General features: G+C 35.8%; 1 protein-coding gene across 1 annotated transcript; it reads left to right on the top strand.

The window, feature by feature from the left end:
- Window positions 1–1,978: 1,978 nt before the first annotated feature.
- Window positions 1,979–25,611, top strand: KCTD18 (potassium channel tetramerization domain containing 18). The gene is made up of 7 exons (XM_044666423.1): window positions 1,979–2,023; window positions 5,116–5,319; window positions 7,586–7,797; window positions 9,328–9,515; window positions 16,627–16,721; window positions 19,213–19,315; window positions 24,427–25,611. Exons 2-7 carry the CDS (start codon window positions 5,163–5,165, stop codon window positions 24,938–24,940), a joined length of 1,269 nt encoding a protein of 422 aa, XP_044522358.1. The 5' UTR covers window positions 1,979–2,023; window positions 5,116–5,162; the 3' UTR covers window positions 24,941–25,611.
- The last annotated feature ends 379 nt before the right edge of the window (window positions 25,612–25,990 follow it).

Raw genomic sequence — 25,990 nt, forward strand, 5'->3', positions numbered from 1 at the left:
GCTTCCTCAATTTCCTTAACTATAAAATAGGGATAATAAAAGCACCTACCTCACAGGGTTATTATAACAAGGATGAAATGAAATATTTGTATAGTGCTTAGCACAGTGCCCGGCACATAGTAGGAGCTATATGCTTGTTTCCTTCTCATTCAGTAGCATATAAGTATGATTGGAAGAAATGGCTGGTTAGAATACTCTAGTTGTACTTTGGCAAGACAACTACACCCATAGGACACAGGAGCAAGAGATTTGAGATTAGAAGTGTGGAGTTGAGCTGTTAACTATAGAGTTGAAATTGAGACTGGATTAGAGTGAAATTAAAACAGTGATAATAGCCTGAGAAAAAGAAAGGGTTGAGGAGGGGTAAGACATAAGGATAGTTGGAATGATAAGTTATTATCAGATAGAGGAATGTCAGAAATTTTTATTATGTAAATGGAATACTTGTGAGTGATGGCTAGATCTAGGGTGTAATCATTCCTTTGTATTTGAAGTGAAAGGAAAGAGTAGGATATGGAATCTGAAGAAATTGCAGAGCTGGAAAATTAAAACAACCTCTACCTGAAAAACTGTAAAGGGAGGGAATCTACTCCTTCCCAAAGTAACCATTCAATATAGAATGTAAACTTTTTGAGGAAAGGATTGTTTCATTTTTGTTTTTTAATCCCTAGTGCCTAACACTGTGACTGGCTCATAGAAGACATTAAATTTGATTGATATTACATTCCACTGTTCAATAAAAACCCCTGATTTTTTTCACATGGCAAACTACTCTACTATCTTTGCCAAGAAAACCCTAAATGATATCAGAAAAAAGTCTGACACAATGGGGAAATGACTAAAAATTGTACTGGGTATTCTGGGGAATATATTTGAGGGGGTAAATCTATTTTAGGGACAGCCAAACTTTCTTGACAAAGAGCCTGGAGTGGTGTGCCATCCAGCTTCTTTTACAGATGAGAAAACAGAGATAAACAGGGTTAAATGATTTGTGTAGGGTCACACAGATAAGTATCTCTGGCTGGATTTGAATTCGGGTCTTCCTGACCCAGGGCTGGTGCTCTATCCACTTTACCACCTACCTGCCCAATTTGTTTATTATTATATCTTGATTTACTTCAAGCACTTGTGATTGCAATTCAGTTGATTTTTGAAGTGTAAAAGGATAGTTTATAGGTTACTCATCTAATAGGCATTTTAACAATTTTGATTTCTTGAGCTCATATTATTTTAATGATCCAATGTGTTTAGTTATGGCTTATATTTTTCAGTTGTGGTTTTGCTCCCATTAGGGAGGAGACTCCCAAGGCAAAAAGACTGGAAACCCTACTTCTAAGAGATTAATGGGGAGATAAGGCTCGAAAAGATACGATGGGACCAGTTCTCCAAGACTAAGCCTTGGAGGTAGTCCAGGAGGGCAGGGCCAATGTCAAGGCTGCGCTTATGGATGCACCTGTGTGCAAGATGGGTCTGTCAGATCAGGAAAAGCTGGATAGGGCGGAGCTGCAGGGCCCAGCCAGGCCTGCTCTCCCCCTTCAGGGATTCCTTCGGAAGACTTCTCTCTCCACCTCGGGTCACAGTCCCTCCCAGAAGCCCGGTCAGGCCAAGGTTTGGGGTGGGAGGGTTCGGGGGAGTAGTGGAGGTAAGCGCGCGGCCAGGGGGCGGGGTTTCAGGCTCGGGCCCCGTTCTCTATCTCACCGTCCACGGCTGCCCTCGGTGGCCCGCAGTGGCCCACGGGGGCCGCACGGGGGCGCAGCCCGCAGCCTGGAGGTCGTAGGAGAAGGAGGCGTCACTGAAGCCGCCCCCACCGAAGTCGCAGTCTCCGCCGCCTCCGCTTCCACTTCCGTGTCTGGGCCGGCTTTGTGCCGCCGACCAGGGGTCGACCTACGGGAGGGAGGGAAGCCTCGGCCCGGGCTACCCTGCCTCGGCTTAACTCTCTACGCTCTGTCGGGCCCCGTTCTAAAGCCGGTAGGGGCCTCGGCTCCTGGCCGGGGCAGGAGACCCAGGAGAGGCGGGGACGCAGGTAAGAAGGGCTGTGGCTGCGGCGGTGGGAGGAGGAGGAGGAAGGATAGGGGCGAGGCCGGAGAGCTCTGAGGAGTGAGAGGGGAGCGATTCAGCCTCGCCCTTGGCCCCCCACAGCGCCTGTCTTCGGTGAGCCCTTAGAGAGAGGGAAAGTTCCCAGGGCCGGCTCCTCCCGCCCATGTTGCGGGGGCGCGAGCGAGAGCACCATACCCCCTCCCCCGTTCCTGTCTGCTCACGCAACTCCTCCCTCTCCCTCGGCCCCCTTTGCCCTGTGGGGCGCCTCAGCCAGGACCTTGATTCCTGAGGTGTTTCCTTTGACCTGGAATGGAGGTTTGAATGGGTTAGAAAGACGATCCCCAGTGAGGATTTGGGAAGAATAAGGGAGTCCAGCTTCCTGGCTAGTAGGGATGCTTTCTTTGTACTTGCATTCCTGCCTTGGCATATAGTAATCCCTTATAGTAAGCTCCTAATGAATGCTTGTGGATGGATGGATGGATGAATGGACAAATGGATGGACTCCACTGCTGGGAAGCTTCCAGGTATCGACTCAAGCCATTAGTTCCTCTTTCCCTCCAAGAGCTTACTTTTTCCTGGGTGCAGAGGAGGAAAATAGACTGCATAAAGGTAACTATGACTTCTGGTAATTAAGAACCTTAGAACAAGAGTTCTTAATCTTTGTAGTCCCATAGACCCCTCTTTGGTAAGGTGAAGCCTGTGGACTCCTCTGATTAATGTTTTTAAATGCATAAAAATATAGAACTATAATATAAACCAATAATGAAATTATCATCAGAAACAAAAACAGCGTACAAATAAGTCTACATACCCCAGGTTAAGGAACTAGGCCCTACAGAAAACTGACAAACTGCTGCAGAAAAATTTGAGGAGATAGCACAAGTAAGAGGAGAGATCAAGGAAGGTTTCTTGATGAGATAGCACCTGAGCCAAAGGTATTTAGGAAATAGTTCGAGTATTTTAACTGTCTTACTATCCTTAATAACAACTGGCCAGTTGTTCTGTTGATTCAGAGGTGGTTTTCTGATGGAGTGCGGGTGGGTGTCAGAAAGGGAGAGAGAGACAGAATATGAAGTGGCCTTGGGCCTCAGACATTCAGTATTTAGACTATTCTTTATAAAGAGTATAATTTCCAGAGAAGGTGCTAACTTGAATTGATTGGAAGAGGGTGTTTCCTCACTTAGGCAGTTCCTATACTAATGAAATCACAGGTCCTGTACTTTTTTAAAATTTGGGATATGGCAATGTGGTTATTGTTTTTTTTTCCAATTTTTCTTAGAATGGAGTCCAAAGGAAAGTGTAAAGGAAAAAAGCAGAATTGTCTTTTGAACTTCCTACTAGAGATTTTAAATTTGGTCTCTTATTTTAGGTGATCCAATTCTTAGAACCATGAATGACTGTCAAGGAACCTTCTAAGTTTCATATATTTATCTCTGTCAGTGATATTTCATCAACTTCTTTCATGGTTTAAGGCATTTAACCATTTTTAAGATGGTTAACTTAATGCTGAAAAATTCCACTACTGTAGTATGAAGCAGACCTAAAGATAATTTCTTATAGAACTTGGAGGATGTGTTGTCCACCAGCATGCTCAGAATTCTGAACTTAAATGACAAAGTATATCTTTTTTAATACTTAAAATATAACAGGTGTGAGTGTTTTTTTCCACTGGTTCACAATGCAATTTTCATTAATTGCTGTAGCTGAAAGTATTTATTACCTGTTGTTAATTTTCTGATGATGAGCTATTCTGGTAATGAAGCTAATTCTTGGATGACAGACAGACAAACATCACTGCATTCTCACTTGAAGCCTTTTCAGCTTGGTAGAACTTGTCACAGCTTGCAAACCATTAGCATAGTTTTTGACAATCCATTGGCACTTCTGTGTTGGAGCTAGGTATCAAGGTAGAGTTTTAGTAGAAAAGGCCTTAGTTACCAAAATTTCAGCAATGATTATCACTGTTATCCTTATCTTTTCAGCAACAATTATGGGTTACTACTTACTTGAATATTTTATTTTCTTAGTAGTTTAAATACTTTTAATAAATAAATTCTTGAGAGCCTGATTACTGCTATCTTTAAAGCCTTATTTTCTACCACTCATTGTCCCCAAGTTGAGTTCTTTCCATTCCCCAACCTAATCTTGGTCTCCTCTCCCCTTTTTTGCATAAATATCTCTCCTCTTTGAAATAGTTCTTCAAGAGACTGAAGAGCCTCCTTCTCCATGAAATCTCCCCTGACTGCTCCACTCAGCTAGTTATATTGCCCTGTTTTGAACCTCCCAAATCTTTGTTTGATCTTTTCTATACATTTAATAATATTCTAAGTTTTAATGTAGTTATTTGTTTATATGTCTGACTCACTCTTCACCAATTAAAATATAGGGACCTCATTCTCTAGAAGCAGAGACCATGTAGTTTTTTTCATCTATATAAAGTGTTTATCTATAGTATATTGTCCAAAACTGTTGGAGCTGTGATCTCATTGATATAGGATGTAGGTCCTTCTTCCTATGATGTAAAAATTGTAGCCCATCCATTTCTTTTCCATTCTGGGTCCGTTTTTGTCCTTCCATAAATCTGCCATGGGCGAGTGGGGTTCTTTCTAGGTGTTTTAACAGGACTTTCTTGAGTCCTTTTGACAGATAACACACATCCTTAATTTTCACTGATTTTATCCATAGTGGCTTTGGTGAAGATTTATTAAATTGAATTTGAATGGTAGTATTTAATTCTATCAAGCTTAACATTTAGTTATTATACTTTAGAAAATACCTGAAAATAGCTCATTATTTTTATTTCAGGTTAATTTTACCATTTGAGCCATTTAGTCACCTCATATTTGGTATACAAATGAATAAGGTATTTGAAACAAGTAAACCCTTATGATATTGTACCTTTTAGCATAAATTGAACTATCTTATGTTTTAAAGCACTTTAATTAGTGTCATTGTCACTTAAGGAGAATTAAAAGACACAGGAAATAGATTACCTCTCATGTATTGTAGGAAATAGTGGTTGTATATTTCTTTTTTTATTCACTCATGGAAATTCATGTGAGCACAACTGTTTTGCAGATTTGGATAGTACTGTGGCCTATTAATTAGGACAGTTGGTGGGAGCAATGGAAGGCAGCAAGGCAGAAGAGGTGCTGGATATTCTCAGACTTAATGTGGGAGGCTGTATTTATACAGCCAGGCGTGAGTCCTTGTGCCGCTTTAAGGAGTCGATGCTTGCATCTATGTTCAGTGGACGATTTCCTCTAAAGGTGGATGAAACTGGTAAATGTATTAAAGTTATAAACCTTGTTGTGAATCTTCATTAAAGGGGGTTTCAAGTTTAACTGCTTTTCAGCTTTCTAAAATTAAGTGGTATAGTGGATGGAGTGCTGGGCTTGGAGTCAGGAAGACCTGAGTTCAAATCCAGCCTCAGACACATCCTAGATATGTGATCCTGGGCAAGTCACTTAATTGCTGTCTGCCTCAGTTTCCTCATTTATAAAGTGGGGATAATAATAACAACTACCTCCTGGGGCGGCTGTGAGGTATAAAAATGATGTAATATTTAAAGTGCTTTGCATACCTTAAAGCACTATATAAATGCTAGCTAGTAATAATAAGTTTATTAGTTAATAATGTCATTGACTGATGATATTTGGCATTTTCTTTCTTGTTAGTTTATATGAAAATGAAAGAAGTGCATCTTTATTTACTTTAGGCCAATGTCCAAAATCCATGTTGCTTTGGCTCAAATTTAGGGAAGAAATCAGAAAGCATCAGGACCAATTGAGATCTAAAATGTGATTAACTATATTTGGAAAGTCAAGATACATTAGAGCAACTTCATGGATAAAGGTATTTAGGATGATTAGATGTATTAGTCTCTCCCTGTGTTCTTCACAGTAGAGCGCTTATTTCTGTGGAGAGAGCAGCTGTCTGACGTACAACTGACAAAGAACAACTAATGTAAGTGTAGAATTAGTGTTAGAGTTGTTACATAGTCTTGTTACATGATCTGACATATGCCCAAGGAAACATTTCAATACAGTGATGTATCCAGAAGATAAGAAAGATGCAAAAGTTACTGCTAGATAGAGAAGAAAACTTTAAAAACACAATTCCAGGGCCCAGTGCTATTCTTACAGTTTTGCTTTGCCTTGGGGTCCAAGGAACCTGTTTCATGTTTCCTGTTAGAGCAAAAGAATTGGATGATTATGAAAGATAGAGGTATTCCTGGTTCTACTGCTAGTGAAGCCTAGAGAAAAATTCCCAGCTGAAAGACAGTGAGAAAAGACCTTAAAACCCTCCACAAAGCTGTCACTCCAGGCTGATATCTCAGGCCTAGGGTGCTCAGTTAGGTAGTAAGAAGATAGGATTCCATTTAACTGACACATCCGCTCTCCCTTGGCTTCCAAAATGCTACTGTTTTACTCTGTTTTCCAAGTCAGTAATAAGGAGTATCCACAAATTGGGATATCTAGATTGATGAAGAAAAAGAATTTCTTTTTGCTGGTCTGTTAAACTGCATAATATTTAGGGGCAATATTTGGCCAGTTATATTGTCTTTATTTTTTCCAGTTTAAATAACAATGACTGGACTTAGGTTTAAAATACAGAAATTCCTTGATATATTAGTACCTAACATAAAATACCCCGAGTATATAAATCCTTACCATAGTGGGTCTCTTGTTCTTGTGTAAGGAGGCGAATCTATCCTTGCTTAATGGCTGGAGAAGATTCTTCCTTTCCAACCAAGGCTATCATTCTCTTTTGTTCTTTCCCCACCTACAGGTGAGGGACAAATTCCCTTGTAGGACAGAAGCAAATAGAGGCTTCTTTAGCAGCATCTGGTGGTGAAATGCATTCAGTGTCCAGAGTTCCAAAGTGAAACTTGAAATGCATTTTCTCATAGAAACAATGTTATAAAAAGTGGTTAGTTTCCCAGGCCAATTCACAAAAGTCTATTTAACCCATAGTGTAGCTAAGTTGCAATATCACTACATCAAACAACTGACTTACAGATGAACTTTTATAATATCCATTTGTAAATTGGGGACCATTGGCTATATTTTCTCTTTATCTGATGAGAGAAATTCCTACTTCTAAATAAGTGATTGATTGATTACTATCATTTACATTGTAGCTATTATTTATAAATATCGATTTTTATAAACAGTTATGTCAAGAAAGTCAGGAGACCCGAGTTCTTGCCCAGCAATATGATTCTTACTTGCTTTGCAAACTTGGGCAAGTAGATTTCACCACCCCTTTCCCCCAGTTTCCTCATCCTTAGAATGAAAGGGATTATATCCATAATATTTTGCAAGTCTTTAAAATCCTTTTTTTTCCTAGGTGAAGTAATTATCTTATAAAATTAGAGAAAAAAAACAAATAACTGCTTTTATAGAAAGTACCCACTAAGAAATATAAGTACCAAATGATTATGAAAGATCCATGGACTGGCTAGGTAAAAAAAGATTTGGCTTGGTAAAATTTTGTTGAAAGTCTGACGACTTTAACCTTTTTTTTGTATTATGTGTATTTCTAGGGGCTTGTCTTATTGATCGTGATGGAAATCTGTTTAAGTACCTTTTGGATTATCTTCATGGGGAAGTTCGGATTCCTAAAGATGAGCAAACTCGAATTGCACTGCAGGAGGAGGCTGATTACTTTGGCATCCCTTATCCTTACAGTTTATCTGACCACTTGGCCAATGAAATGGAGACATATGCTTTAAGGTCAAATATAGAACTTAAAAAGGTCTTGGCATTTTCTTAAGTTTCTTTTAAAGTATTTATTAACTCATATCAGTCGGCAAAAAACAGTGAAAGCACTTATTTTGAATACCATGTTTTATATAAAAATTGTGAAGACATTTCATTTTCCTAAATTTAGAAGGGAGAATTCATGCATATTTTATGTACTGGACCAAAATACCACTCTCTGTAACAAAAAACATGAACTTATTATTGTTTCTTGGGATCTCTCATGAGGTTAGTGTTTTTCCTTTCTAATTTGAGAGAGATTACTTTAGAACTTAGACATATATATGAATATGATTTTTTTCCTCCTTAAAGATCAATATTCCTTGATTATTTCTTTTTTACGAATGCTCTGACTTATTGAATTTGTTTATAAGTTCTTATTGTGACATATTTTGTCATAGGAAGGGGCAGTCTTTCCCAAAATTACCCCTTATATTAGGAGGATTGTCATATAGAATAAAAACAATTTTAGCCAGATTTAGTGAATGTAAAAATTAGTAAAATTTAGGATTAATTTGCCATCTTACGACCATTAAAGCTTTTTTTTGTAATATATTTTTAATCATGTCTTTAGCCATTAACATGACTCAATAAGTTTTATTAGTTGCCTTTCACTTCAATTGATGTTACATACTTTAAGAGGTATTTGGTACCAATTAAACTTGAATAAAATTATTTTGTTTAATTTACTTTATTTAATTTACATATCTGAGACTTTAAGTTAGCAGTCCATCATTATAGTGTGATGAAATTGAAGTAATACTACAGAAGACTTCAGGCCATAATACTCAGGAAGATCCCTGAGTGTCTTTTAATCAACCCTCATAGGGCCTTTTACTGGCTTTCCTAGTTCTGCTACTGAATTTGCTTTCGGGATTGATTTGGGCAAATGAATTAATCTCTGTGGACATCAGTTGCTTCTTCTGTGAAATGGGGTTGAAAACCATACCTGCTTAAAAACTGACTACTGTAAGGAGAATTGTTTGAGATTCTTGTAGAACTTATGATTTATACTTTATGATTCTTTTATTCTCAGTTGATAATCAGGAAAGAAATTACTATATACACATTCACATCCTACCCATTTTTTGAGTGTCTTCTATATTGATAACACTATAATAGGAACTATAGAAGATTAAAAATACATATATACACACATTGGATACTTGGTCCATAAGCTTTCATTGTGATTTAGATAGAAAAGACATGAAGATGTGAACTTTTTATTTTTTTTAATATAGAATAATAACTCAACATTGTGGCTCATTCCTATAATCCTTGTTATTGTGGAGACTAAGGCTGTTGAAACTCTTCTGCACCAAAGTTCTGAGCTTCTTTGGTTTAGGCTAATGAAATATTCACACTACATTTTGCATTTAATGTTAGAGGTTGCATTTAGCCCAGGTCTTTCAACTCCAAGTCTAGTATCCTTTTGACTGACCTGGGTTGCTTTCTGAAAGTAAAAGTCAGTCTGGAAAAGTCATTTTCATGGAATTAATTTCAGATTTTCTGGTTTCTATTACAGGCTTTGACAGACTTTTGTGATTCTTATGGGTTAGCCTGTAACAAACCAACTGTTTGGGTTCTACACTATCTCAGTACATCTGGTGCAAGCTGTGAGAGTAGAATTATTGGTGTGTATGCTACAAAAGCAGATGGAACTGATGCTATTGATAAACAGCTAGGAGGAAGAATTCGTAGTATTTACAAAAGGTAAGTATAGATTTTAATGTGGAAAAAAAAGCAAAATTTGCATAACATTGAATACTACCAATATGTTACAAAAATGATATTGTTTGACTATAATTGGCATAAATAAGCTGTATAAACAAATTATATTTACACAAACCATATAAAGTTTGTATTTTTACCAGAACCATTAAAAACATTATAAATTCTATTTATGTGTTTTGTATGATAATACATCTATGCCTAGATCAAATTACTTACTATCTCTGAGAAGGGAGGAAGGAAGACTATTTAGATCTCACAATTTTGGAAAACAAATGTTAAAAATTATTATTACGTGCAATTGGAAAATAAAATCTTTGAATAAAAAATAGAAAAAATTCTATTTTTAAATGAAATGAGTTTACTTATAGTTTGTAAAGTAGAATAGGGGTTCAGGAATTTTACCATGTTGTCTTTTTTCTTTTCATTCCTTTTTAACCTCTCTTCAAGCAGAGTTCTTCTCTTAAATGCCTTAAAATGGAGGTTCTTAAAAGGTCTATCCACGACCCTCTTCTTTTATTCCTTTATATTCTCTCTATTAGTTCATTTTATAGTGACCTGTATCATCTTCATATGTATGTCTCTCAAATCTGTTTCTCCTTAATTCTTTCTGTGACATTTAGACCTGCACCTCTAGCTGCTTTCAGCAATCTGCCTGAATTCCCACAGACCTCTAAAACTCAACATGTCCAAGATCAAGCTTATCTTTCCACCTAAATTTGTTTCTTCTCTGACTTCACTCTTTCTGCTTATGGCACTGTCATTCACTCAGTCTCTCAAGTTAAAAGCCTTAAGATTATCATTTCTCTTGGGGGCAGCTGGGTAGCTCAGTGGATTGAGAGCCAAACCTAGATACGGGAGGTCCTAGGTTCAAATCTGGCCTCAGACACTTCCCAACTGTGTGACCCTGGGCAAGTTACTTAACCCCCATTGCCTAGCCCTTACCACTCTTCTACCTTGGAGCCAATACACAGTATTGACTCTAAGATGGAAGGTAAGGGCTTAAATAGATTGTCATTTCTCTTTCCAATTTTTCATATTTGGTTAGTTATTAAGTTTGTCAATTCTACCTTCATAGCATATCTTTCATCTATATCCTTTTTTTTTCTATTTCATTCTGCCTCTAATTATTGGCCCGCATTGCCATCCCTGTAGACCTCTTAAAGCCTTCTTATATTAAATCTATCAACTCCTGTTTTCCTCCCCTTCCATTTATGCTCCAAATCAAAAACATGGTTATCAGAATAATATTTTTCAACTTTATTCTGACCATATTATTCTTCTGATAAATTCTTCGGTTTCTTCTTACCTTCTGAATAAAATTGAGATCTGTTTTTGTCTTTTATGGAGATCTACAATTTGGTACTGCATAATGTCATATTAATCCTCTTCACACACGCATTGTAGCCCACCCTAACTCATATGATCTTTTCCTCCTCTTGTCTGTGTCTTTGCTCACACTATTTCTGTGATCTAAAATTTTCCCCCTCTCTATCTTGACCCATCATTTAGAATAGAGCTTAAATGACACATCTTCCTTGATTCCTTTTCTGATTTTACTCCTATCTCAGCTTTGAACCATCCCCTTGGAATCTCAAATAAAATTTGTTTATAACTCTGATGTAACTTGTCATGTAACATATTATGGTTATCTCTGTGTTAATCAGATAAAAGTATCATAGATTTATAGCTAGAAGTGACCTGAGAGGTCTTCTAGTTAAACCTCCTCATTTTACAGATGAAGAAACCAAAGCCCATGGTGGTTAAAATATTTATCCAAGGTCATCTAACTAGCAGAGCCATGATTTGAACTCAATCCAAATCCATTGTTCTTTCCACTTTATCTGGGGAATATTATCCTTCTTCTAGACTAAGTTTCGTAGCTTGGCATTTAGAAGTTGTTTAACAAATTTTTTTTGGCTAACATCCTATACATCTGCTTAATGTGTAAAGGGTTACTGAAAGACTAATAAGATTCCAAGCATATAGGTAATTGAAAGTTAATAGGTATTTTGTTTTCATTTTTCATTTTCTTATGAATTTTAGGATTTTAAGTTTTAGAGATCTTGTTAACGGTGAATGAGTTTGAGAGAAACAAACAAAAACTTTTGGATTGTAGTTGGGGTTACTTGAGATAAAAAATGAATATGAGAATAGCTCTCAAAATTTCCATCACAAGTCCTAAAGATTGATTGTGCTGTTATGAATTTATGAAAGTCATTCAGGATATGTGAAAAGATTTCACTTATTCAATTATTCTTAAGCAAATACAGTTTGAATATTTTTCTAACAAGTGTTTGCTTTGTTGATGATTCTTATTTTTTGATGGATTTGCTTTAATGAACAGATAAAATTTATAATTAGCACCATTCCCTATTTCTATCCATGTTAATTAGTGAGGTCTTATGGAAAGAATCTGAACCAGGAATCAGAACAGGTCTAATCCCAAATCTCTCCTTAGTCAAAGTTTCTTAACTTTTTTCTACCTCAGGGAGCTTTGTTTCTTCATTGGCAACATGGAATTGAATGGGGGTAATCTTTAATTTTCCTACAGCTCTAAAATTCTGTGATCTAATATGCTAAAGGACTTAAAAATTGATTTCTTTCATATAGGTTAAATATTTTCCCAACTATTTCATTCATGGTACTGATTTTCTTAGCATACTCCACAGGAATAATACAATTAAAGGCAGTGTTGCACTTTAGGTAGAGTGCTAGTTTTGAGTTGGGAAGGAAGACCAGGGTGGGAATCCTGTCTGGCATATATTACTTGTCAACCTGAGGAAAGCCACTTAATCCATTAATGCCCTAAAATCCCAAGTTATAGAGTAGTTACTGTCTGCAATAATAGAAGTTGTTTCTCCTAGTAATGAAATCATGGGCCTAGAAAAGCCTTACAAGCCCTTTGTGAGCAGGCATTCTCTTATATATATTTTTGTAACCTATGACATATATCAGGGGACATAATAGTTAGGTATTCTGTAAGTATTTATGATTTTTTTTCTTCCCCACTAAATTATGTAATGGCTTCTTTTATTTTTTTTAATTTAAAAATTTTTAAACCCTCACCTTCCATCTTGGAGTCAATACTGTGTATTGGCTCCAAGGCAGAAGAGTGGTAAGGGTAGGCAATGGGGGTCAGGTGACTTGCCCAGGGTCACACAGCTGGGAAGTGTCTGAGGCCAAATTTGAACCTAGGACCTCCCGTCTCTAGGCCTGGCTCTCAATTCACTGAGCTACCCAGCTGCCCCCTATGTAATGGCTTCTTAATTGTCCTTGGATTGAAATAATTTTTGAAAACTTAACTTGAAAGATTTCTTGAATTTTCCATGTATATTTTAGAAGTGTCAATTCTTACTGTATACAGTTAAGCCATAGTTTCTTAGCCTTTTCAAGTATGAAGAACTTTTTTTTAACATAAACAATTTTCATATATTCCTACATATTGATACCTGTACTGCTGGTAGTATCTCCTGAGAAAATACATAGTGATGAAAAAAGTACCATGAGTTCAATAATGCTTTAAAATGAATTTCTGTTATTATAACAGTATCTTAACATATTTGAAAACTGGTAATACATGTGAGACATTCAGCTTATAAAAAACATTTTTGCATATTATATTGAGTCATTTCATGAAGTTTCTGGTGTTACTAACTTTTGGAAATTGGAAGTCTAGTTGGAATGATAAAAGTTTCAACCTTAAATCTGGTTCTACATCCAGATTATTTGAGTATTTAGATTCCTGTGTCTATAAGTGCAAAAAATCCACTTTATAAACATGTTCTGGTTAAAGGAATAAGGTACTCTACAGCTTTATCAAACATTTGTAACTTTTTGGAATGAACAATTAACTAAAAGTTAGCTGAGGCCTTTTGGATGAAAACCTCTGTCCTTCCCTCCTTCCCTTTCTTTTCTACTCACCTTCCATCTTTTTGGAGGCTACCCAGGGACTTGATCCCACTGCTCCCACAAAGATCAGAACAAGATGTTTGATTTGGTCTGTTTCTGTGATGGGCCACTTTGTCCCTCCTTAGGTAGTCTGTTGCCCCTCTCCTTAATTCTCAGGGAATCACATTAATTGTGCTGGACTAAGTATTTATATCTGATTGGCTTAGCCCTCTGTAGCTCAGAACTTTGATGCTCTAGTGATGCACCAGCCGCAGCCACAATAGCAGAGAATATAGACCTGGGTCACCACACCTAGCTGTAAAGACTAGTTTTATTTTGATTTTTTAAAAATTATCTTTTTTTAATCTTTAAAAATTCTCTCTCTTTCTCTCTCTCTCTCTCTCTCTCTCTCTCTCTCTCTCTCTCTCTCTCTCTCTCTCTCTCTCTCTCTCCTCCCTCCCACTTTTTCTCTCCCTCTTCCTCTCTTTCCTTCTCTCCTTCCCTCACCCTTTTATGTCTCTTTTAGAAAAGGAAGCATATTTCATCATTTCCCTTCTGGAATTACATTACACTTTGCAGAATTCCTAATTCTTTCAGAGTTGTTTGTCTTTACCATGTTGTTGGTTTGTGTAAATTTTTTTCTTGGTTCTCACTATACTCTGTGCCAGTATGTATAAGACTTCCCAGGTTTCTCAGAAATCACCCCCTTCATCATTTCTTAAAGCATAATAGTATTATGTTACATTTATATGCCATGAATATTCCCCAATTTTCAGGACACCCCCCATTCCACTCATTGCTACCTCAAAAAGAGCTAATAATTTTTTTTTATCTTTGTGTTTTTAAAAGACTAATCTCTTCCTTAATGTACCCTCTCTCTAATTCCTCCTTTTACTTTCTCCTCTTTCATTCCTATTTCCCTGTTGAATAAAATGTTTTTCTGCCATCCAATTGTGTGTGCTTTACATCTCTCCTTTGACTAGTTCAGGTTGGAGTAAGGTTTAAGCATCAGCCTCTCCTCTGTTCCCTCATCCTTGTTTGCAGTGATATCTACTTGCCCACCCTGATTATGTGAGAGATTTCCCTTAACCTTTCTTCCCTCTACCCCCTGCCAAGTGTATTCTTCTTTGCTTACTTTCTATTTTTTAAAGCTATTTGGGACATAAAAGTACTACTTCCAAGCCTTCTGTTTAATTAGATTCCCTTTATGATCCTTGATGATGATAGGTTTGATGATATATATATATATATATATATATATATATATATATATATATATATATATATATATGAAATCTCCCCATATTAAGTGTAAGCACTTTATCCTTGTTTAAAGACCCTTATAATGTTTATTCACTTCTACCATTTTATATTTCTCAACTCCTGTGTTTAAACTTCATGGTTTCTTTTCATCAGGAATACTTAGAAATTCTGTATTTCATTTTAAATTCCATCCTCCCTCCCCCTATAGGATTATACTCAATTTTACTGGGCAAGTAATTCTTAGCTGTAAGGCCCACATGTCTTTTGTCTTCTGGAATATGGTATGCCAACCTGTCTGTGGTTCTTTGAATTTTTTATTTTTGGCTGCTTTCAGTGTTTTTTGATTAAATTATTCCTGAGAGTTTTCATTTTGGGATTTCAGGTGGTGACTGGTAGGGTCCTTCAATTTTCACTTTGCTCTTTGGTTATAAGACATCTGGGCATTTTTCTTTTTAAGATTTCTTGAACTATGATGTGTAGGTTCTTGTTTTGATCAAGGCATTCAGGTCGTTTGTTTCTTTGGTCTGTTTTCCAAGTCAGTTGTTTTTGTCATGAGATATCTTTTTTACTTCATTTTTAAATACTTCTTGTTGCCTCATAGAGCAAGTTCTGCTTCATCTTTTCTAATTTTCTTGGAGTTTACTGCTTGAAGAAGGTTTTGTACTTTATAAGCCAAACTATTAATTCTTTTTCTAATTATTCCATAGCTCTTTCTTTTCTAGTTTTTTTCTCTAGTGATCTCATTTTGTTGATAAAAGTATTTTTTTCAAACTTTCGCTTTATCTCTTCCAGGAATTATAGTTGAATAATGTGCCCAAATTGTTTTTTTTAAGGCTTTGTTTGTAGATGTTTTAGAGTCATTCTTTTCTTTTGGGTTTGTGTCTTGAGTGTCCTTGTTGCCATAATAGTTTTTATAGTTGGATTCTTTTTTCGTTTGCTTGTTATTCTGGACTACTTCCTGACTTTGGATTTGATGTTATGGTGAGGCTCTGTGGCACTTTGGAAGAAAGATCTGAGCTGGTCCTCTTGCTGCTTTCTTGGGGCATTAGTGTTATGTTGTTTCAGATCTCAGGTACAGGCTGGGGACCTGCAAGCTTATCTTGGCTGATTCAGAGGGATAGAACTGCAGAATCCCCTTTGGTCTGGTATTCCTGTCTTGGTTATTCCTCTGCAGGCTTCAGACTGGGCTGGAGACTGGAACTGAATATCCTACTCTACTCTTGGGGGTCTGAACCACATTGTTATTTGTTTCTGAACTTGTTTCTCTTTCAGAATACATGTAGCTCAAGGTTTAAGATTGTTGGGAATTATAGGGAGTAGGAGCAAATATTCTTGTTAGTCTGCCCTAGATCTGGGGAGTGGATAACAAAATTGCCAATTCTCACCGGTCCAGATCTCAGTACAGGTCTGGGACCTCTTTTTGGTCCTTGGCACAACCTTTGCCTGGGCACTGGAACATGACTCAATGTGACTTTGTCATGGATTTCCCCATCAAGATTGAGTCAAGTACATTTTTTAGATTTGTTTTGAAAAGTTTTGTCGGGGGAAGGAGCAGAACTTACTGTACTGATTCTTGCTACTCTACCATCTTGGCTTTCCCTCCTCCATGAAGACTTGTTTTATTATTACAGGGAAGTTTTTAGCTGTATTTTCTTTTGATGTCAGATATGAGATTATGGTATTATATTCACTGAAGGGTTGCTGATCCATTCATGTCTTGACTCAGGAACTCACTGTTTACAATGCATATTTTGTTGGCACTAAATAATGACCAAAGTGATAATGCTTTTGTATATATAGTGATTTGAGGGCTTCTTCCAGTAATTCTTTAGCCCTCTTGCAGGGAACCACTGAGATAGATATAGATGTAAAAATGAAGGCTATTTGTGTGCAGTGTATTAAATGTATTGTTTTTCTTATCTTTTAAAAATATTTCTAGAGAGGCTGGAAATAATGTGCAGTACATTTGGAGCTATTATTCAGTAGCTGAATTGAAGAAGATGATGGATGCCTTTGATACTTGGGAAGGTGAAGGTATGCTATCAATGATTTTTTTTCCTATTGTAACAGTTAAACCTTTTCTCAAAACCACCAAGTGCCTTTTAACAGAATGGTGCCTCTATTAGGGAAGTTCTCTGAATGGGTCCAGCAAGAAATTGTTAGGCTATTCATGATAATATACTGAGGTGGTTTAGTTATATGGCCATGTGCCATGCATGAGTGGCTAGTTATGATTATTAACACACTCTTAGTACATTATTTGTTTATCTCAGTACAACAAATTGTTTTGTTTTGCTTTTTTGAGTACCAGCTATGTCTAGTAGCATGCCTAAAACTTTGTTCAAAGAAGAAAATAATTTGAAGAAGGGAGTCATATGTAATTAAATCTAGAAAATGTGATCCAAAGCCAGTTAACATTTTAATGTCACATTCCAATTTGTAAAATATTTTTCAGAAATTAAATTAAGGGGTGTTGGTTCATCAATAAAAATTGATTTTATTGATATCCTTTGTTTTTAAATTCACCTTTATTTCCAAATGTGTCCTTTCCTCTCCCCAACTTAGTGAGGTAGCTATTATACCAGAGACTAAAAAAAAAGGGGAGGGGGAGGAAATAAACTGAACAAAACACAAAACAATCCATTCACTTAGTCTTACTATATAGTTTTCCACATCCTTAGTTCATTAGCTCTGCAAAGAAGAGCAAGATGTACATTTTCTTATGTCTTCTGGGTCAACTGTTGCCATTTTGTTCTTTCCATTGTTGTAGTTGTTGTGTATAGTTTTCTGGGTTCTGCTTACTTTACTAAACTGTTTATTTACTATAGTTGATTTCATATTCATTTTCTCACGTTTCTCTGAGTATGATTTTTTATGATTCAGTAAATATTATATTCATTATTTTTGTTTGGTTAGCCATTTGGGGGAATCTTTATGTCTACTCTTTTTGCTACTAGAGAAAGTATTGCTATGAATATTTATGTTTGTTGTCAGGCTGATGCCCAGAATAACATGCAACATAAAAAAGATACACTATAAAGGTCTGCTGAGTAGGAAAAACCACCTGAGTACCAACTTTTTGCCACCAGCACAGAATTGTACCTCTTTGGGGTATCTAGTAATTTGGGTACCTTTTTTGAAGCAAAATTCTTAATTGCTTTCTAGAATGATTGGATCAAACCCATAGTGCCATCAACAGGATATTAGTATGCTTGTCTTCTTGTAGCTGTTCTAACATTACCTGTTTTTATATTTTGTCATCTTTACTAATTGGTGGGTATGAAGTAAAACTTCAGAATTGTTTTGAGTTGCATTTCTCTTATTATTGATGATTTAGAATAATCTTTCATATGATTGTTCTTAGTTTGTAGTTCTTTTGAGAATTGTTTGCTCATCCTGTTTGACCAAAAAGAATACTGTCTTGCTTTTCCCTTTAAATAATTGAGAAGCAGTGGACTGATCAAGAGGAATCATTAGTGGACAAAAGGAACTTATTATCTTTACAATAAATAATATAAATGAATCTTTTTTTAAACTCCATCTTAAAGCAGTACTATGTATTAGTTCTAAAGCAAAAGAGTAGTACGGGCTAGGCAATGGGGGTTAAGTGATTTGCCCAAGGTTATATAGCTAGGAAATATCTAAGATCAGATTTGAACCCAGGACCTTCCTTCTCTAGGCCTAGCTCTCAATCTACTGAACTACCTAGTTTCCCCCAATATAAATGAATCTTAACTCTTTCATGTATATCTGTAGAAAATGGAACATATATAGATGGTTCTTTCTGCCACTTCTCTGCTTTTTGATTATAGATGGTAGAGCAATGAATTTTCTATGTATGTTTTTAGTTTTAGAAACCAAAACTGCATTTTCATTGTAATAGTGAACTCCTGAATGAGAACATTTTCTTTACCAATGCAGGCTGGCACTTTGTAATTTATAATCTGAGAGTTTGCCTAATGTTCCACAGCCAGTATATGCTAGATTCTTAGGTCTTCTCTCTATCTCTTCTGCCAGGCTATGTCTCATATTCATTACTCTTAGAAAATATTAGAATGTTTTCATGAAGGCAGCATGTTCTGTGATTCCTGTCCCTTTTCTTCACTGATGACTATAAGATAGCATTTATGGTCTTTTAGATAGAGGTTAATAATACCTTATGGAAGTCTACTTAATGGAAAGGACTTTAGAGTCCTCTAGGTCATCCTCTTCATTTTTTAGAAGAGTAGACTAAGGCCTAGAGAGAGTATATCACCTGCTCAAGATTGCTTAGTTAGTTAAGTGTCAGAGGTCGAATTTAAAACTAAATCCTTGGAATCCCAATTCAGTGCTTTTTCTGTTGTGTGAATTTTCCCCTCCTGAATGATTTATTTGTAAATCTGTGGTGAGATTCACATTTATATATTTGTGTTCCTGTTATAAATAGAATTTGTAGAATTAATTCTTCTACTTGATCTTATATGGCATCTTGATCCTGAATATTTCAAAATGAAATATCATTCTAGACTTTTCTTTTGCACTCTAGGTGTCAGCTACTGGCGTGTTCCACAGGAATTGATAGAATGTTGGACTCTTGAAGAGCGACCTTTACAGGGAAATCTTCGTCACATGGCTCCAATTAGAAAAAGGTTATTGTTTTATTGATTATTCTTCACTGTCTTGGTCAGAGAGCTATGCTTTTATTGTTTTTTTAAAAAGAGAAAGTAATCCTTTCTTCTTCAGATATGTTGTGAAATGATTGAATATAATTTGAGTTTCCTCCCATTGTCTTTTAGAATTTTTGGTACTTATTGCTAAATTACCTTTGTTCTGTTGTCATATTCATTTGGATTTATTTTGACTAAACAAAGTTTGGTCCACCTTCACTGATGGCCAGGAAAGGGAAAAGGAAGAGAATTGGAAATTGGGAAATATAAAGATCAGATTTAAAGGGAGATTCAAATATAACATGTAACCCTCAAAGTGTTATAAAAATGCTAACTATTGTTATTAAAGATACCATTGGTTTAAAAAGTCGCATAACTATAATCACATTTTATCTTTTTGGAGCACTTTATAGAACATAGGATTATGTATGCTATGTCTTCTGGTACATATTACAAATATTATTACTCCTAGGTTATAGATAAGGAGCTTAGAAGAATTAAGTGATTTAAAGATTCTATCCTAGGGGCAGCTGGGTAGCTCAGTGGACTGAGAGCCAGACCTAGAGACGGGAGGTCCTAGGTTCGAATCCAGCCTCAGACACTTCCCAGCTATGTGACCCTGGGCAAGTCACTTGACCCCCATTGCCCACCCTTACCACTCTTCTACCTAGGAGCCAATACACAGAAGTTAAGGGTTTAAAACAAACAAACAAAAAATAAAATAAAAAAAATCTATCCTAAATTTTTAATGTCATTATTTTAGGGTGGCATATACTGACTTATTTTAATGAATACATTTATTTATATGTACATATACTCTTTTATCAGAGAAAATATTCAAATAAAATGCCTGTATATTCCATTTACTTTTTTTGGGGGGGGGGACCTTTACCTTCTGTTATAGTTTCAATTCTAAGACAGAAGAGCAGCAAGGTCTAGGGAACTGGAGTTAAGTGATTTGCTCAGGGTCACACAACTAGTGTTTCTAAGTAATAGTGTCTATTGTCTAAGATTAGATTTTAACTGAGGTCCTTCCCACTCTAGGGCTGGCATTTTATCTACTGTGCCACCTTGCTACCTCTATTCTATTTACTATTGAAATAAATGAGAAACAGTGTTGCCTTAGTAAATACAAGGCTTCTGTTACAATTAAATGAAACTCCAGTCCTTAATTTTGGTAGAGTTTATTAATATTTACTTGAATAAAAGAAGGCAGACAGAGAGAAAAAGCCTATTTATAACTAGTCATGTGGGTGCTCCTCCTCATAGCTCTCTCTCTCTCTCCTCCTTCTCTCCTTGTGCCCAAGTGAATAGAGACAGCCCACTTCCTAGAACTCCGTCTTTTATATCTTTTCCTTTTTCCTCAGATCCTAACCTGATCCTTTCTGAGTCAGTGTGCCTAGGTTGCTCTCCTGTGACCCACACTGGAGTGTAGGGAAGCAGGTCAGACCCAAATGCATGATCCTGGGAGAGGGTTCCCTTTATGCATTACTTTGCAGCCAGTAAGATGGGGTTCAAGTACTGCCTATGACAAACACTATTTGTGTCTCCCTAAGTAGGTTACTTCAGCTCTTGGTGCCCCAAGCAGCTATCTAGGATTCTCAAAAATATATCATATGATAGCTGCCACTCATGTAATACTTTAAGGTTTTCAAAAATATTTTGCATATGTTATCTCATTTGATCCTCAACATAACCCTTTGAGGTAGGTGCTATTATCCTCATTTTATAAATGAAGAAACTGAGGCTGGGAAAGGTTAAATGACCTGCCCCAGGGTCACCCAGTTAATCAGCATGTGATTTAAATTTAATTTGTTTACTTTTAATTTAATTGTTAAATTAAACATAATTTAGATTTAAATTAAAAGCAGGATTGAAATTAAGTTAAAGTCTGCTTGACTCTAGGTCCATAACTATCATGATGATAGTTTCTTGTCTGAATTGTCGGAGGGAGTTCTCCACATCAACTGAATCATAGGTTTGGAAATAAGACATAAAAAAAATAGACATAAAAGTAGTACAAAAGAGATGATATAAGTTTATGGAAATAGTTTGAGTTATTTAAACCAGATCTACAGTATGTTTATTTTAAAACCTTACCTTCTGCCTTAGAATCAATACTGTATATTGGTTCCAAAGCAGAATAGTAAGGGCTAGGCCATGGGGGGTTAAGTGACTTACTCTGGGTTACACAACTAAGAAGTGTCTGAGGCCACATTTGAACCCAGGACCTCCTGTCTCTAGGCCTAGCTCTCGATACACTGAGCCAACTAGCTGCCCTTACAATGTATTTCTGATAGGGAAATGTATCATTATTTATTTATCTTTGGCAAAGATTCTCACACAAAGGAAATTAGATGAGTGTTTTTCTTTTGTACATGAAAAACCTGGTCATGTTTCTTGCATTATACAAATGTAAATTGATTCCTGCATTTTGAGCATAATGATATAGTCTAAAATTTTTCTTTGCTTCTATCATAAAATAGTCTAAATTTTTTGTTTAGTAAGATTATATGAATGAGTAAATTATCCATTTAAAAATTAGTTTTAGATCTATTCTAATACATTCCAATACAATTCTGAATTCAAATGTATCTTAAACATATTTTTAATTATGTCTTTTTCATCTCTTCCTGGGTTGGATGTCATCTAGTTCTGTGAATGCCATTCTCTTTCAGTTTTCCTGATGTCTTGATTACCTAGGATAAGGAGATTTATCTTTTATATCATCTTCTTTAAGATTTTTGTCAGTAATTCTAACAAAAGTTCTCTGTATCTTTCATAGATTTTTAGAGAGGATTTATTCCAGACCTATAGATGTTAGCTCTTTTTGTCCATATATAATATCTCCCATTTCTTAGAGCTTTTTACTTTTTTTTTTTACTATTTTCTTTGAACTTCCTTCCTTCCTTTTTTCTCTTTCTCCGTCCCTCCCTCTGCCAACTCCCTCTTTCTCCCTTCTTTTTTCCTTCCCTCCCCTGCCTCTCTCCCTTACTTTTGGCCTTAGAATCAATACTGTGTATTGGTTCTAAGGCAAAAGAATGGTAAGGGCTAGGCAATGGGGGTCAAGTGACTTGCCCAGGGTCACACAGCTGGGAAGTGTCTGAGGCCAGATTTGAACCTAGGACCTCCCATCTCTAGGCCTGGCTCTCAATCCACTGAGCTACCCATGCTTTCTAAAAGTATGAGATTGGCAAAGGATCTAGGGGGAAAAGAATAAAATTTGCTTCATAAATAAGTAAAGAGACAGTCAGTGGGGCTAAATTTTAGAGTATGTATATTATGTAATATGTAATATTCCATTTACTGGAACACTGTTAACCAAAATTTCCTTGCTTCCTCTCACCAATTTGTAATAGTGATTCTGAAGATGGGGAAGATTGATTTTGAAGTTCTCCTGAATCATCAAGGAATATTATATATTATATTTATCATAATTCTCTTATTATATTTTAATATTTTTGATTATTTGAATGTTGCCAGTTCATATGATATGCATTATACTTTTATTAGCCAGAATATTTAATTAACTAGATTTATTCCTGTCATTTTCAGATAACAGTTTTATTCTCTATCCTGTTGTGTTTTAGAAGCTAATTTTGATTAAATATAAAAATATTTAATATGTAACTATGTGTTCATGTTGTGCAGATCACTATTCTAGGCATGAAGGAGATAGTTAGATTAAGACATAATTTATACTCTCAAAAAACTTAGAGTTTAGTAGATTTAGTTAAAAGGGAAAAGATTTAGAGGCTTGATCTAATATTTGATAAGCAATTGCTTCACATATTGGAGGAGAGAGTAATGGAGTAAAAACTATTTCTGAAATAAGGCAAGAAGAAAATAAATACAAAATAAAGTGATGAAAACAAGCGGGAAGACGAGGTATCTTAATAGCAGTTGTTTTCCTTTTCCTACTCCATTTTTTTCTATAAACCTTATTCTTAGTTTATTATCTTTCCCAAACTTGCCCTGTATTTCCACTGGATATCATTGTGTAGTGGAAAGAGTATAAAATGAGAATGAGGAACCTAAGAGAGGCCATATGACTCTGCCCTGACTGGTTCAGTGGCTGAGCAGTACATGTGTCCTAGCTCGTCCACTGAACCAATCAGGGGTGAAGCTTATGGCCTCTGAACTTAGTTTCCTCATCTGTAAATTAGACTTATTAATAAAAGCTGCTCTTTATGTAGCACTCCAAAGTTTATAAAGCTTCTCACAATAGTCCTGAAGTCAGTAAGAAGTTTGGATGTTGTCTCCATTTTACCATGTGAAAATTGAGACTGCAAGTTGTGAAGTGACTTATCCATGGTTATAGAGTTTGTCACTATCAGAAAATAGAAATTAAACTCGGATCTATCTTTACCTAGGAGAACCTAATGTTCTCTATTTTATACTGTATTTATTGCTTTATTAGTGATTTTCAAATATTTTCTGAGCCCCTTTCCCTCTCTTAATTCACTGTAATGTGTGATTCTGTTAAATATCTCACCATACTGTGGATTTGATTCAATTGAAGATCAAATCCTATTTCAGGTATGTTATGTATTTTACAGAATATATATATTCTTTCATTTTCAAAAATATATTAACTTGAGTAGTCTCTTTGTTTCCCTATGCCAAGTTCATATTTCAGTTCTTTTGTTTGTTTGTTTGTTTGTTTGTTTTAAGGAGAATGTTTCTTATAAAAATAATTACAGAGCCATATTTGAGATGGCTGACTTTATTTGGTTTTATACAGGAGAGTAGATTTACTAACTTTTTTTCAGCTTGAAACCTTTTTGCTTAAGCCTCAATATTAACTTTAGAGACATTAATTCGTGAAATTAAAAAGAAATGTTCTCTTTTTCTATTTCTGGGTCTCAGACACTGACACACACAGACATACACACATATAGTTGACCTTTCTTACTTTCCTTTTGCAAGTCTTTTTGAATTTAATAAGGGAAATTATTAGGATATAAATTCTAGGGCAATTCTTTAGAATGATTTGAAAAAGGGTTGCTTTCTTTTCTCTTTATTATTCCTCTTTTTTTTTTAACTTGTGGATTGTGTAAAATCTTGAAAGTGACTCTACTTTATATTTACAGGCGCTTGGTAGCCTTGAATGAAGAGGAAGAGGATGGTGTGAACTGTAAAACAGGACCTAAACCCATTAGATTTTTGGGTCCTTCAACAAGTACACATATAAAAGTCAAGAATTCTGCTTCAGTAAAGGTGGTTACATCTAATACTTCAAAAACCTCTTCTCAGATGACAATTAAACGGCCCAATAGTGGCAGTCATTTAGTTCGATGCCATACGGGGTCAAAAATTATACCTGACCCTGGCATTGCAATATCTGTGAATTCACAGATACCTTGTGGAACTGGAAGTACAGAAAATGGTGAAACACATACATCCCCAGTGAAGGCTTCCCTTTCAGAAAAGAAGCCAGCCCCTACTCGAGTGATCAAACTGAAGCGGACTCCTCTGTGTACTGTAACACCTTCTCAGCTCTCCTCACCAGGATTGAATAAAACAAACCACCCCGAAACCTCTTCTGCTGAAATACCTCATACTTCCAGTGTATGGGCTCAAAATGTGAAAAAGGAGAATAACTAGCAGTGACCAGTGATGGAATGAAAATTTCTTGTCTTTATTTCTTAGAGCTTCTAACCCATATGGTATAATGAAGTTAATAAGTATCTTTTGATACAGTAGTGTTGGAAACTGCAAATTTGAGAGTTCCTGGGGAATTTGTGGGCAGTAGGAGTTTTGGCTGAAGGACTAAATGGTTAGGACTGATTTATTGTTTTTAAAATTTCTCAGCATTTAGTTATTTACATAGGCATTGTTAAGAATATCAATTTTTTAAGAAATGCTGGATTTGTTTTAATATTGCACGAAGGCAAGAAAACAGCTTAGCATCAAATAATCTTTGAGATAACTAAGGCAAAAAAATTATAAACCTAAACTTTGAGACTAGAGGAACATTCATATTTTCATATTTGTTGAAGACCAGGGTTTGGAATAAATCATAACCTTTATGGACAACAGTTTATCTCTGTACTACTATATTCTTTGTTAGTCAAGAGATTGGAAAGTAAAATGTAGAATTCTTAGTTTGATCAAGTAGAAATAACCCCCATCCCTTCGAGGCCAAAGGACAGGAAAATATGGGGAGTGAGAACATATTAGACAATACTTCAAGACCATACCTTATCTCTTGAAATTTAAAAGAAGTGTGCTCTCTTTGTCTCTGTTTCTCTCTTTGTTTCTATCTCTCTTACACACACACACACACACACACACACACACACACACACACACAGAGTTGGCCTTTCTTACTGTTTTCCTTTTGCAATCTGGTTGGATTTAATGTAAGGGGATTTATTAGGATAAAAATTCTAGGGTACTTCTTTAGAATGATTTTATAAAATCATTTTCTCTTATTTTGGTTAACAGGAATTTTTTTTTACATTTTGGAAGCTCTTTGAAACAATAGAAGTTTGAAGTTTAACTATATTTTAAAATAAAGCTAATATTTTTCAGAAATGATCAAACACTAAAGGAAGACACTCATACAATATAATTTGTATGCATATAACTTTCCTCATGGGAAGAAGAATTTAAGATTTTTTTAATAGAACATTTGGATTAATCATCTATTTT

The sequence above is a fragment of the Gracilinanus agilis genome, chromosome 3, assembly GCF_016433145.1.
Source record: "Gracilinanus agilis isolate LMUSP501 chromosome 3, AgileGrace, whole genome shotgun sequence".
In the NCBI taxonomy this organism is placed as follows: domain Eukaryota; kingdom Metazoa; phylum Chordata; class Mammalia; order Didelphimorphia; family Didelphidae; genus Gracilinanus; species Gracilinanus agilis.